The sequence below is a fragment of the Podospora pseudoanserina genome, chromosome 1 (assembly GCF_035222485.1).
Source record: "Podospora pseudoanserina strain CBS 124.78 chromosome 1, whole genome shotgun sequence".
In the NCBI taxonomy this organism is placed as follows: domain Eukaryota; kingdom Fungi; phylum Ascomycota; class Sordariomycetes; order Sordariales; family Podosporaceae; genus Podospora; species Podospora pseudoanserina.
The window spans coordinates 943308-957155 of NC_085920.1; the positions used below are offsets into that span (position 1 = coordinate 943308).

General features: G+C 53.1%; 3 protein-coding genes across 3 annotated transcripts; 1 reads left to right on the forward strand and 2 right to left on the reverse strand.

The window, feature by feature from the left end:
- Window positions 1–398: 398 nt before the first annotated feature.
- Window positions 399–6963, forward strand: RPO21 (DNA-directed RNA polymerase II subunit RPB1). Its single transcript, XM_062941493.1, has 3 exons — window positions 399–1282; window positions 1339–6227; window positions 6289–6963. Exons 1-3 carry the CDS (start codon window positions 926–928, stop codon window positions 6314–6316), a joined length of 5274 nt encoding a protein of 1757 aa, XP_062804350.1. The 5' UTR covers window positions 399–925; the 3' UTR covers window positions 6317–6963.
- A 381-nt stretch (window positions 6964–7344) lies between these two features.
- On the reverse strand, window positions 7345–9812 carry QC764_102653 (uncharacterized protein). The gene is made up of 4 exons (XM_062941494.1): window positions 9314–9812; window positions 8920–9051; window positions 8440–8852; window positions 7345–8179 (listed from the first exon to the last, which is right to left on the reverse strand). The coding sequence occupies exons 1-4, from the start codon at window positions 9401–9403 to the stop codon at window positions 8128–8130; spliced, it is 687 nt and encodes a 228-aa protein (XP_062804351.1). The 5' UTR covers window positions 9404–9812; the 3' UTR covers window positions 7345–8127.
- A 1488-nt stretch (window positions 9813–11300) lies between these two features.
- On the reverse strand, window positions 11301–11692 carry QC764_102656 (uncharacterized protein; the record flags this gene model as incomplete). The annotated part of the gene is made up of 2 exons (XM_062941495.1): window positions 11301–11448; window positions 11556–11692. 2 exons carry the CDS (start codon window positions 11690–11692, stop codon window positions 11301–11303), a joined length of 285 nt encoding a protein of 94 aa, XP_062804352.1.
- Between the last annotated feature and the right edge of the window lie 2156 nt (window positions 11693–13848).

Below are 13848 nucleotides of genomic sequence, written 5' to 3' on the forward strand. Positions count from 1 at the left end.
CATAGTGCAATGCCATACCACCGACCCCATCCACATTCTTGGCTACGGGGGTTGATAAAGTGATTGTCTGCTCGACCGCGTCATGGAAGTGATATATATGCTGCGGGTCTAGGTTTGGAGACTGATGTCCCAAAAGTCACTGGGCAGGCAGCCGTGGTGGGTGACACGCACAGCGACCTTGAGGGTACCTGTTGCATGGGGAGCGCTGTGGTGGCGGTTGATGGGTGGTTCGGAGCCGGCCAAGTCGCCAGCTGGTATCCCACAGTTTACTTGCTGGGCCCTGGTAGGTGCGTGCGCTGTGGTGGTTGCTCCTCCGCGGAAAAGTGGGCCCGTCCTCAAAGTGGGCTAGTTGTTGCCTCCTTCCCGCGTCGCTTTGTCCGTCAAGTCGAACTTTTCAGAAGCAAGCGGCGCCATCCGCTTCTTTTCCAAACCACCACTCAACAACCATCACGACCGCCATCGCGGAACGCGTCAACCTCCCCCGATTCTTGTCGCCTGCAGCCATCGGCAAGCCGACAACACGTGTTGAACGCGGTTTAACGACTTTTCTTCGACTCTCCTTCGACTTGCGGCGCAAACTGGAGGCACTGAGCTTGTGATCATCGCTCCGTTGGGGCCGCTGGCCTGTGGACAGCGCAGTGGAGGATACCATCGACTTTGCAATCGCAAAACTCATCCCTCGGCGACCGATCCATCAAAAATCCCGTCTTTGCCCGTCGTTCTCTTCCTTTACTTCGCTCGACGTCGACTTTTTTCACCGACTTTTGCGCGCGCGCAGCCCTATCGCGACCCGCCGCGTCTTTGCCAGGCTCTCTGGTCCTTCGACTACCGGCTGCTTGGACGACTCCTCCTTAATTAGCCCACCCGCCTTGCTTTTCCCCCATTCACCAAATCACGAAATACTTGAGCTCTTACAGCTTTCATCATGGCGAACCTTATCTTCGCTCACTCGAGCGCGCCGCTCCGGACAATTCAGGAGATCCAGTTTGGTCTGCTGTCGCCGGATGAAATCAAGGCCATGAGCGTAGCCCACATCGTCTATCCTGAGACTATGGATGAGACGAGAACCAAGCCACGCGATGGTGGTCTCAACGACCCTCTACTCGGCTCAGTAGACCGACAATTCAAATGCAAGACATGTACCGAAAACATGTCAGAATGCCCAGGGCATTTCGGACACATCGAACTGGCCCGCCCAGTCTACCATCCAGGATTCATCAAACGGACAAAGAAATTGCTGGAAATCGTCTGCCATAACTGTAGCAAGGTTTTGGCTGATAGAGTTCGTGCATTCTGAATTCGGGATTATCCATTGTGCTTGTGCTAACGCCTTCATAGAGTGATCCTGCTTACGCCGCGGCTATGAAGATTCGCGACCCCAAAACTCGCTTCAAGCGTGTGTGGGACATCTGCAAAGCGAAGCGCGTTTGCGATAACCTTGCGCCGCAGAAACCCGAAGATGGCTCGTATGATCCCAACGCGGGCCCAGCTGATGGTGGTCACGGAGGTTGCGGCAATACCCAGCCCGTTGTGCGTCAGCAGGCTCTGACTCTGTATGCCATGGTCGAGCACAAGGACGACGAAGGTGTGAAGACCAAGGAGAAGAAGGTTCTTACACCCGAGATGACTCTCAACATCTTCCGTCGCATGTCAGAGGACGAGATGGTCGATATCGGTCTCAACATTTCCCAAGCCCGTCCCGAGTGGATGATCATTACAGTTCTTCCCGTGCCCCCGCCGCCAGTGCGTCCTAGCATTTCTATGGACGGTACTGGCACCGGTATGCGCAACGAAGACGATTTAACGTACAAACTTGGCGATATCATTCGCGCCAACGGCAACGTCAGACAGGCCATCTCAGAAGGCTCTCCCCAGCACATCATCACGGATTATGAGAATCTTCTCCAGTACCATGTCGCCACCTATATGGACAACGACATTGCTGGTCAGCCGCAAGCTCTGCAAAAGAGCGGCCGTCCAGTGAAAGCCATCCGCGCGCGTCTCAAGGGCAAAGAAGGTCGTCTGAGAGGTAACTTAATGGGAAAGCGAGTCGACTTCTCGGCCCGTACTGTCATCACGGGTGATGCCAACATTTCTCTGGATGAAGTCGGTGTCCCACGCAGCATTGCCCGCACCCTCACCTTCCCCGAGACTGTCACTCCCTACAACATTGAGAAGCTGACCGGCTATGTCAAAAATGGGCCGAACGAACATCCCGGTGCCAAGTACGTAATCAGGTCGGACGGGACGCGCATCGATCTTCGCCATCACAAGCGTGCGGGAGCTCTGCAGCTGGAGTACGGGTGGAAAGTCGAGCGTCATTTGATCGACGGTGACTTTATCATCTTCAACCGTCAGCCCTCTCTCCACAAGGAGTCTATGATGGGTCACAGAGTGCGCGTCATGCCCTACTCTACTTTCCGCCTGAATTTGTCCGTCACATCGCCTTACAACGCCGATTTCGACGGTGATGAAATGAACTTGCACGTTCCGCAGACCGAGGAGACACGTGCTGAAGTCAAGGAGCTGTGCATGGTTCCTCTCAACATCGTCTCTCCCCAGCGTAACGGCCCCCTCATGGGTATCGTCCAGGATACACTGGCTGGCGTATACAAGCTCACTCGTCGCGACACCTTCCTCACCAAAGAACAGGTGATGGACGTCATGATGTGGGTCCCAGACTGGGATGGAGTCATTCCCCTTCCTGCTATCTGGAAGCCTAGGCCCCGGTGGACTGGCAAGCAGATCATCAGCATGGTGATTCCCAGCATTATCAACCTTGCCATGGGTGCCGATGGCGAAGAGAGGGACGCCCCGCTTAAGGACGAGGGTCTTCTGATTCAGCAAGGTCAGCTCATCTACGGCTTGCTCACCAAGAAGAGTGTCGGTGCTGCTGGAGGCGGCATCATTCATCTGTGCTACAATGAGTTGGGCCCCTCCGGTGCCATGGACTTCTTGAACGGGTGCCAAAGAGTTGTCAACTATTGGCTTCTCCACTGCGGCCACAGCATTGGTATCGGTGACACCATTCCCGATGACAAGACCATTGAGCTCATTGAAAAGCACATCAATGATGAGAAGGCCGTAGTCGCCAAGCTTACCAAGATGGCCACTGAAAACCAGCTCGAGGCTCTCCCGGGTATGAACGTCCGTGAGACGTTCGAGAACAAGGTGTCGGCTGCCTTGAATACGGCTCGTGACAAGGCCGGTACGTCTACCGAGAAGAGTTTGAAGGATCTCAACAACGCCGTCACCATGGCTCGTTCGGGTTCCAAGGGCTCTTCCATCAATATCTCCCAAATGACAGCGTTGGTCGGCCAGCAGATTGTCGAAGGAAAGCGCATTCCCTTCGGCTTCAAATACCGCACCCTCCCTCATTTCACCAAGGATGATTACTCCCCCGAGGCTCGCGGTTTCGTCGAGAACTCGTATCTCCGTGGCTTGACTCCTTCGGAATTTTTCTTCCACGCCATGGCTGGTAGAGAAGGTTTGATCGATACTGCAGTCAAGACAGCCGAGACTGGTTACATTCAGCGTCGCTTGGTCAAGGCTCTTGAAGACGCTGAGGCGCATTACGATGGTACGGTGCGCAACTCGCTGGGTGATATCATTCAGTTCGTGTACGGTGAGGATGGCCTTGATGGTATTGCCATTGAAAAGCAAAAGGTCGACCACATGAACTTGAACAACGCCAAGTTCGACAAGCGCTTCCGTCTCGACGTGATGGACGAAACAAGCTCTGCTGCCGCTCTGGACGCCCTGGAATATGGCCGAGAGATGGTCAGCGATCCTGCCGTCCAGTCGCTTTTGGATGAGGAATATGAGCAGCTTCTTGCCGACCGGAAGCAAGTCCGTGAAATCAACCGCAAGAAGAAGGACGATGATAGCATGCAGCTGCCTCTTAACATTGGCCGTATTATTGATACTGCCAAGAAGCTCTTCAAGGTTGACAGTACCCAGCGCAGCGACCTGACGCCCAAGGATGTCATTCCTGCTGTGCAGGCCTTGCTTGCTCGCATGGTGGTAGTTAGAGGTGAGGATGAATTGTCCAAAGAAGCTGATTACAACGCCACCATTCTCTTCAAGATTCAGATTCGCTCTCGTCTTGCGTTCAAGCGCCTGGCTGTTGAGCAGCGGCTCAACAAGCTCGCCTTCGACCATGTTCTTGGTGAGCTCGAAAACCGTTGGTCCCGGTCCATGGTCTCTCCTGGTGAGATGGTTGGCGTGTTGGCTGCCCAGTCCATTGGTGAGCCTGCCACCCAGATGACGTTGAACACCTTCCATTTCGCCGGTGTTTCTTCTAAGAACGTCACCCTCGGTGTACCGCGTCTCAAGGAAATCCTCAACGTTGCCAAGGACATCAAGACTCCGTCCATGGTTGTCTACCTTGACAAGGAGAGAGCTACGCAAGAAGACGCCAAGTCGATGCGTAACTTGGTTGAACACACCAGTCTGAGATCCGTCACAGCCATGACTGAGATCTACTACGACCCCGATATCACTTCCACTGTCATCCCCGAGGATTTCGATCTCGTCGAGTCCTACTTCCTTATTCCCGACACCTCTGACTCGCAGCCCATCGATAGTCAATCCCGCTGGCTACTCAGAATCATGCTCGATCGTCAAAAGATGCTTGACAAGGGCTTGCGTGTGGAGGATGTTGCCGCTGCTATCAAACAGGAGTACAAGAAGGATGTCGCGGTTATTTTCAGTGACAACAACGCCGAGGAGATGGTTGTTCGTATCCGGGTCATTCGTCAGAACGATGACAAGGATGCTGACGGTAACACTATCATCGAGGATGACGTTATGCTGAAGCGTCTGGAGAAGCATCTGCTTGATTCTTGTACCCTCCGTGGCGTTGAAGGCATCGAGCGTGCTTTCCTGAACAAGACCGCCAGATTGCTCGAACTCCCCGACGGATCGCAAACGGCCAACAAGGACAAGGAGCCAGCCTGCGAGGAGTGGTATCTTGATACCCAGGGTACGGCCCTTAGAGAGGTCTTGACGGTTGAGGGTGTTGACACTACTCGCACCTACACCAACGACTTGTACCAGGTTGTTGATGTGTTTGGAATCGAAGCTGCTCGCTCGGCTCTCATGGCTGAGTTGACGCAAGTGCTTGCCTTCGACGGTTCCTATGTCAACCATCGCCATTTGGCTCTATTGGTCGATGTCATGACCTATCGCGGCAGCATTGCTGCCGTTACTCGTCATGGTATCAATCGCGCTGATACTGGTGCGCTCATGCGTTGCTCTTTCGAGGAGACTGTCGAGATTCTTCTCGAAGCCGCTGCGGTTGGTGAGCTTGACGACTGCCGCGGTATTTCCGAGAACGTCATGCTTGGTCAGATGGCGCCCATGGGTACTGGTCACTTTGAGGTTCTTCTCGACCCCAAGATGCTGGAGACTGTCATCTCTGATAACTCTCGCATGGGTCTCATGGCTGGCATGACCATCAAGGGTAACCAGCTTGAGGGTGCCGCGACCCCCTACGACACAGGCTCACCTATGGCTGATAACGGCTACCTTGGCGGGTCTTACTCCCCAACCATGGGTAACTTCTCCCCTATTGTGGGCAATGAATCTGGTGGCCCGCCTGGGTTCGCATCTGAATACGGTGGTGGTGGGTATGGTTCCAGCTCGGTCAACCCGTATGCTACAAGCCCTGGGCGACCTACGAGTCCCTTCACTACCTCCCCGACGTCGCCTTTCAGCTACGGTTACTCCCCGACGTCGCCTGCTGCTGGGTATTCCCCCACCTCTCCGCTCATCGACGCCGGTGGTCGGTTTGCTTCGAGCCCTCAGTTCAGCCCGTCCTCGCCGTCTTTCTCGCCAACGTCGCCTATGCTTCGTCCTGGGAGCCCAACAAGCCCCAGCTACAGCCCGACTTCGCCGAGCTATTCTCCTGCGTCTCCGGCTGCCACCCGTCACTACTCCCCGACATCGCCCGCGCAGTTCCAGTCACCGACCTCGCCGTCGTACTCGCCGACGAGTCCGAGCTACAGCCCAGCGTCCCCTGCGTTCCAGGCCACGTCGCCATCATACTCGCCGGCGTCGCCCAACTGGTCGCCCACGTCGCCAGATGCTTACTCGCCGACAAGCCCCACCTTCCAGCGCTCTCCCGGGCAGCAAATGTCTCCAACCAGCCCTGGGTATTCACCAACGTCTCCTAGCTTCTCTCCCAGAACGCCGGGTCGCGCCGCGGGAAGTGGTGGTGATCAATAGTATGTTTTTTTCTTGCCAACAATCACATTCATATCGGGATGCTAACAATACACTTTTCAGCTCGCCTACCTCCCCCACGAATGACTGAGTTCACACTCTAACATTCCAACCGGCTGAGCAAAGACACGCTTAGGCACCATCTCGGGCACAGGTCTGCCTCGAGATTCGGAGAGAACGCATGGCGAGAGGAAACGAAAAAAAAGAGAAAAAAGGGGGCGCGGTTCATCTGCATTATTTTCTTGCGCTACCCTTTCTTTTCTCGTGTTGTGTTTGTTGCTACTATTAATTGTATTTTTTTTTTTGGCGATATATATGGGAAAGCGCGTAGAGTTCGTCATTCAGCTCTTTTTTCTTCAGTTTCGGTTCGCGTTTGGCTTTTATACCGTTACACATCACGCGCGCAACAAACGAACTCCCATCACCGCCGCCATTGCTTGTTTAGATTATCAGGCGTGGGGCCTATGGGAAGGGAGGAAGGGTATGAAAAAAGAAGGGGAGGGGGGTACATATACTGAGATTGCTTGTTTTTTTGCTCGGAGGGAATGGGATGGATGGATGGGAGGCGGGTTGGGGAAGGGAGGGGATATTGGTGATGAACTTGGGTGGCTGTGTAGTAATGATCATTTTGTATCATAAAAATCAATCAAGGGGGAAAACATGACAAATTTTACTTACTGTTTTGTTGGTGAATTAGTAAAAAGTTGAACCCAAAAAAAAACAGGTGTTTGTAGGCAACTATCAGGTGTTTGTTTTGATGGCTGTGGTACAAATATGGTGTGTGGTGTGTGGTGGTCGAGTTGGGCAGTGATGATGACTGAGCTTTGTGGTGCAGCCGTGGCGGGTTATTTGCGGCCGCGAGTGTGGTGGTGGTGGTGGTGGTGGTGGCGTCGATGAGAAAGACAGTCTTGTGCTGATGTGTATAAGTTGATAGGTTGGATGGAAGAGGTTGTTTTTCTTGCACAGCCTTTTTTCTTTCCGGTGGTTCCCTATCAGGCAGACATACATAAGGTATACAGCATATGGAGTCCAAACATCGTACAACAACACTCACAGTAGCAGCAACAACAATAACAACAATAACAACAACAACAACAACAACAACAACAACAGGCAATTACAGTTATGCATAGACTTTTAAAATAATAAAAAAATGGAGTTGATGCCTATCTGAGCCGTATGTAATTGAAGTGATGTGGGTGAGGCTGTGGAAAAACCACCACCCCATCGATATATTGAGTTTCTGGCACAGTCAAAAGTCATATGCACGTCTGTCGGCCAGGTACTCCCTGAATACAGGCTCTGTATTCAGGTAGGAACCCTGGTTGCCTTGTCGTCGTCCCAATCCAAGCATGCCCGTTTCTTGACTCACCAACGTTTCGATGCAAGCATGCGCGCACGATTCTCAACTGGGCACTTCTTCATCGAGGATGGCCAAAACGGAGGTCGGCTGTGCAATGGTGTGTCTCTAGTGTCAACCCCCATCCATGACGCTTCATCAGCACTACTGTGGAACACTCCATCACTGTCGTGTCTACTCGAGACGACATCCATCCACACTGCGCCATGCTCAGTATCGCTTCCCAACCCCCATCCGTTCAGCCCTATGCCCCCTTTTCTTGTCTTCACTATCTGCCCGTTCGGGGCAAAGAATCTGCAGTTGGACCGTAAACATCACTAATTACCGCTTACGCGTGGAGCACATCCGGGCAGTGCTCTGCTGTTCATCATCGCTTCAGCGTAGACTAGCACCAACTGATATTGAAACTTGTGGAGCATCTGCAGTGACGGCCCGGACGGCAACGCAAGTAGCGCGGTGCGCGAGTGACCTTTGATCATGTATTCAGGACCACTTCTGCACATAGCCCAGACGATCAAGTGGATCACCCTGATTTCTTCATCTCAGAGCCCCTTGAAACTCATGGCAAGGAAAATGCAGTTGCAGTCACGGTACCTGCTTCTCCATCAGCCTTGTCGACGTCACTTGGTTTGAAAGGCTGACCAATAGGGCGAACCAGTGGCTTCTCCTCCTGTGATCACGGCTCCTGATTTCCAAGATAGGGGTAACCCAGCAGGTGAGAGAGGAGGTGATAACACAGCAGCTGGCTGCTACATTGCCCCCCACGATGTGAGATCACTCACAGAATACCTTCTGCGGCCGCTCAGACGTGTAGATGATCTGACCTTTGTCGATATTCAATAGAGTCAGGTTACTCCGTCACAGGAGAGCCGATATCCAGCCCTGTGATTTGCCGGCCCGTATAGACTCTTTGCACGCAGGTGCGAGCCGGTGGCACCTTGGGTAAGGAGCGGATGCACGAGAAGCACCTGATGCGGAACCTGACCTGGCCCGTGGCTATGCTCCGGTCGTCGACGGCGATCAGATCAGTGGATAGCCAAGTCGTAACCAACGGGAGGGCGTCTTCTGAAACAAGACGACGGGCATATCGGAAGCTCTCCGGGCCCCAAGAACACTCGGTACGGGAGAGGAGTGGAGTCATCTCGTTGCTGTTCATCATGGAATGGTCCGGTGTTACTATGGCGGAGGCTGAGCATTCACCTCTTGACGAGGTCGTGGGTATGGGGTTGGTGTGCCTGGAACGGCGGTCATTGCAATGTATGAGCTCCTAATTCTTCCACCCTCACTGGTCGATATTAGCTTGGCCCTACATGATCTTGAGAGTGGAGTCTTACTTCCTGGAAAGGGGATCGATGGAGGTTCCCTCCTCCCACCATAGTGTGGAAGGGGAGGAGGGTGGCAAGTCTTGGTATTGTGATTCCCTTCCTTGGTGGGGATGGTATGGTGCGCTGCATGCCCGACACAGTCTAGAGGAAGCAGCATACCTGCAGAAACCTGAGTCAGTCATCGATCTCGCGAGGGAATGGCCAAGGCAACCAGGCATGCAAAGAGGTAGATCATAGGGACGAATAGAGGGCGGCCAAGGGTGAAAGAAGAGACCCAGCCGCGTGGGTAGGATTCAATGTACGTCGGCGGGGCAGTGGCCAATTTGAGAAGATTGTATAGTCCGTCATGGGTTCTCGGTGGACAGATGAACGAGGCATGAGACAATATGGACGGGTCACTGACCTGAAACGGCTGAGGTAGCCTCGTGGGTGCTAATAGTTGACTTGGTGGTGCCGTGGCATACCGGAGACATCGTGATTGGTCAATGGACATTAAGAATTCATTTGACTATGCCGGATCAGCAATTGGGCTGGTCTTGGTGCCGACATCCCTTTTCAGAATTTGGTGAGGAAGAGGCTCAAGTGGAGTTGTAGAAAAGTGGTTGTGCTGTGATATGGTGCTCAGCCTTGCGTTTTGTGACGCGTTGTGACCGTGGCCGCATTGGCAGAGACCTAGCTCGCACAGCCTCATTAGAACCTGTAAGAAGAATGATGTAGAAACAGAAAGTAAGCAGGCAAATGATAATGATGAAGAGAAAATTTCGGTCTTTGCCGGGTGAGCACAAGATGGTGTACCCAAATATGATGAGGTTTAGAAGCGTGGTGAAGGAAGTGGTGGTGGTGGTGGTCGTCGTTGACGTTTGACAGAAGACAAGACGTCGTTTGCTCAAGTGCAGCCGGGGGCCAAAATGTCTCAGCCAATTGCTGTCGGCCGCCGTGCAGATGAAAGCAGGGGAGTGAGAAATGTGGTGCTCACTGGTAGGAAATTGCATGTATTGGGGCACTACTGCAGTGCACGAGCCACTGATCCAAGCTGTCGGTAACAAATCATATCTGGGCATGGCTGCCTACCCTGTCTAGATTCAATGTTGCATCATCGTGGTGGCTGTGAACCTGAAAGGGGAGAGCGAACGCATCGAATATTCCATATCCAGTTAACAAGAAGCCAAATATGCGGCCATGTCGAGATAGAATCAAGGATACCCTCAGTCTATTCAGGCCCAAAATGTAGCCATAGTAGCAGTCCTCCAGAGCGTGTGTCATCTATCACTTATTCAAATAGACTGGCTGCCTCTCGGCCGATAGCAAGGCAGGTTCCTCTCCAGATAATGAAATCCATTTCAGTGATCGGCCTGAGCGGTTTCATGCCTCGGGAACCAGCGAAGGAGGCCCGACAACCGGCAGGCAAAGCAGCTGGCAGGCATGGAGCTGGTGTTGGTGACAGCGCAGGAGAGCGGCATTCAGCATCGGTAGCGTCGTGGCTTTGCTTTGCGGGTTTGCAGTTCAACCGTGTCCCTTTCATGGCATACATATCAAAACATTTGCTGCATCTCGCAGTACTATGTAGATGCCAAAGCACTTTGGTGAGGGGGAAATCGAACGATTACCCTAGGGAAGCATGGAAAGTGGGGCCGGATGCCCTTGTCGCTTGCGGCACGCAACGTCCAAGTCGATCGCCCTGTTTCCCCACAGGGCCCGTTGACGCCCCCGCAGACCCTTTCAGGGAAGCCGATTGGACACAAGATCTACAGATCAACTGAGCCACTCGCGCTTAACAAACATGGCCGCCTCTTGTGCTCTGTGTGAATTGGGCCAGTAAGAGAGCCAGCAGCTCTTTCCGTCGCTTGTTACGTGCCCGCTAATTCTAGATGGTGCACGGCAACGAGCTTCTATTTGTCAACACCAACCGCAGAGTGTCAACGCGAGAGCCGCGAAGGCGAGCTTCTTGCCATGGACGACAAGCATGGTCAGGGGCCGCCCCGAGGTCTTTGCGTTTTCCACTTGCTCTGTTGAACTGGTGTGTTGGCTCCGGTGATGAGATATCGTGCGTGTACGAGAGCAACGAAGACACGCCAGCGCAACCTGAGTCGGGGAGTTTAGGCGTGAGACGTCGGGCAGAGGCTTGTTGCTTCCGTCTGACAACCTTGTTTTCGGCCATTTTTCTCGGCAGTCGCAGGAGGACGACAGCATGTCGTGTACCACTGGGGACTTTCCATGGCATCTGTTCTCTTGCATCTGTATCCCGTTTTTGAGAGCCAAGGATCGTCCACCTGTGTGGGTATGACGGCATGGGATAGGTGGTGTAAGTCGCTGTGTTTATGAATAGCTCTGAACCCTTGCATCTCGTGATTCTGCTCTTTGCCGATTCGTAGCGAAGCGTTGCATGTACTTCATGGGGCATCTTTCCAACGAAAGGCGATAAAGGTATTTTTGGCCCTTGTGAATGTTTGGTATGATTGATGCCAAATGCATGTTACACAACGCTCTGTTACACCTGGTTGGTCAGGGCCCGCATCGATAGCTATCCTGAAAATTTCCCTGCTATTGATCTTAGCAACCGAATGCAAGCTTCGAGAAATCCAAGACCCCCAAAGTTCACAAACCTGGTCGGAGCGAGAGCAAACAAATTGGAAGGGGGGGGTTACTGCAGGGGACCTAACAATGTTTCTGGTGCTAGGGAAATCCCGGTGTGAACAGGGATATCTCCAAGGTATCTCGCACCGTTGATTTCGCGTTTCGAACACATGCTGAGCCATGACGGCATCTGCAAAGTCCACCGCATCTTGTCACAGCAAAAAGCTGGCCAGGCGCGGCTTTTCACGCTTGTTCGGGAGCCGGTGCCCGTCTCTGCTGGCGTTTGAAGCGTTAGACTTTTTCTGTCTTACCAAGCCATGCTGCCGCAAGACCGTTGCCTTCTCGTATTCTGTCGGCTCCCACAGTTCCTCCCAACGGCGGCGGGAAGTCAAGTGCCACCATGTTGTTCGTGTCTGCGTGGGCGATCATGCTCGCATGTATCCAGCGGAGGATACATGTAGCATAGGAATGAAGTTGGTGCCGAATCGGATGATATGGCGGCAGAGTGATGCTAGGTTAACGGTCTACCGGAACGGGCCAAACCGGTGAGCTTGGCAAGCGGACGGCACCGTGTAAGTTGACGGCATGGAGATGGGGGGGGGGACGGCGATGAGGGGCAAGAGGGAGAGAGAACGGTCGTTGCGGCTGATGGAGCTACCCCACAGTCGAGATCTCAGCGACACACACAGTGACTGGGAGCTCCCTGTCTGTGGATGACTAATTGGGCTTAGCGGTCCCACCTGTAAGGCCGTGATAAGCTTCCAAATTTTTGTGTCGGTCCCACTTGAATTGCCCACGTCTTTGCACGGACCAGTAGATTGACCCCTTGAGCATGTGTTTTGATGCGCCTCTCGCTCATGTGATGTCCGCTGTCTGCGTCCGTCCGAAGCCATGCCACGCTATGCCAGGCACACGACATCCCCTTTGCGGTGGAAGCCCTCTGGTTGGCTGGCGCAAAACAGCGGGAAAGAGGCAAAGACGGAGAGCAAAGAAAAAAAGGGTGGGTTCACAGGGAAGACGAAGCCCCAGCATGTCCCGAGTCCTGGTTACCCCCTTTTTCCCTCGCACCCGCTGGCGTTGCTGTGTTTCGTTCAGTCAGCGTCGAACAGAAGAGCTGTAAAAATCCCGCGTCGGAGAATAGGGGTTACAAATGCCAAACAATGGGACCCCAAACAGCAGCTGGAGTTCCGGGCGTTGGAACACCAAGTTTTTCCAATCTGCCTGAGCTGTTCCGGTGATGCGCACGTGTTTTGTAGAGAAAAGAGAAGAAAGCACGAAACGGTCAAACAAACAATCGGAGAGTTTGAACTATGCGCGTGTCCGGCCGTTGTGTGATACCCGTCGGAAGTGTCAAAGTTGTCAAGCAACGGAAAGCCACCGCAACTGTCGTCAGAATCTTCAAAGACACTCCGTTGCCGGAGTGGTTGATGTTTTAGAGAAGAAAAGAAGGGGGTGTAATGCTCGTACTTTTTCGTCCATGTGGAACTGGGCGACGTAAGCTGTCGAGGGTGTCACCGAGACTAGATTGGTTGTAGTCAGCAAATCCAACGTTGCCGCATCAAGGCAGGCCGAAAGGTTCAAGATGTAGGTTGCTGCTAGAGGCCTGTTGCAAAGTCATGTGGGGGAACAACAGGGGTTGCGACGAGGAAGATATCATTTATGCGTGCCAGCACTTGCTGTCTGGGTGTGTTGCTTATTGTTATATCTGAGCAATATCAGCTCCACGAATTGACCAATGATTCTTCACAACAGGTCAAACAGTCGTGATTAGGCTTGACAAGGTATTAGGCAGGGCTGACATGGGGGGCACAAGTTCGGCAGCGGGCCGTGAGGGTCCAAATACTTTGTTAGTTCAGGGGTTGGTTCCTTCGGGGCGGTTGTTGGTGCCACCTTCTGTATGCTGCGAGCTGGCATGTTTTCTGAGTGCCTCGTGAGATCAGTATACAATTTCAAGAACAGAAAGGTAAGCAAAAAGACCATGGTATAATCGCGCGGGTGTACTACGAAGAATGTCGGAGAAATATATAACAGACAACAAAGATCCCAGGTAAGAAACCGCGAACAAAAGAAAAACAAAACGGCAGAAGAGCCACGAAAGTAAACAGACATCCTCCTCCTTCCAAACACACAGTGCCAGCCCTCTAATCGAAGTCCAGGCCCAAGACACGATGGTACCAATTCCGTCCCTTGGGCCCAGAGCCATTATATCACTCCACCTTTAGTGGTGATTACCCCGAGCCAGAGTATCCTTTGCTTCTCTCCCTCACGGAAAAAATGTACAGGTTCCATGGCCATGATGCCGTTTGCAAGTATGTCGCTGTCGGTCGATATCGGTTCGCCGGCCAGCTCCTTGCGGATATCGAG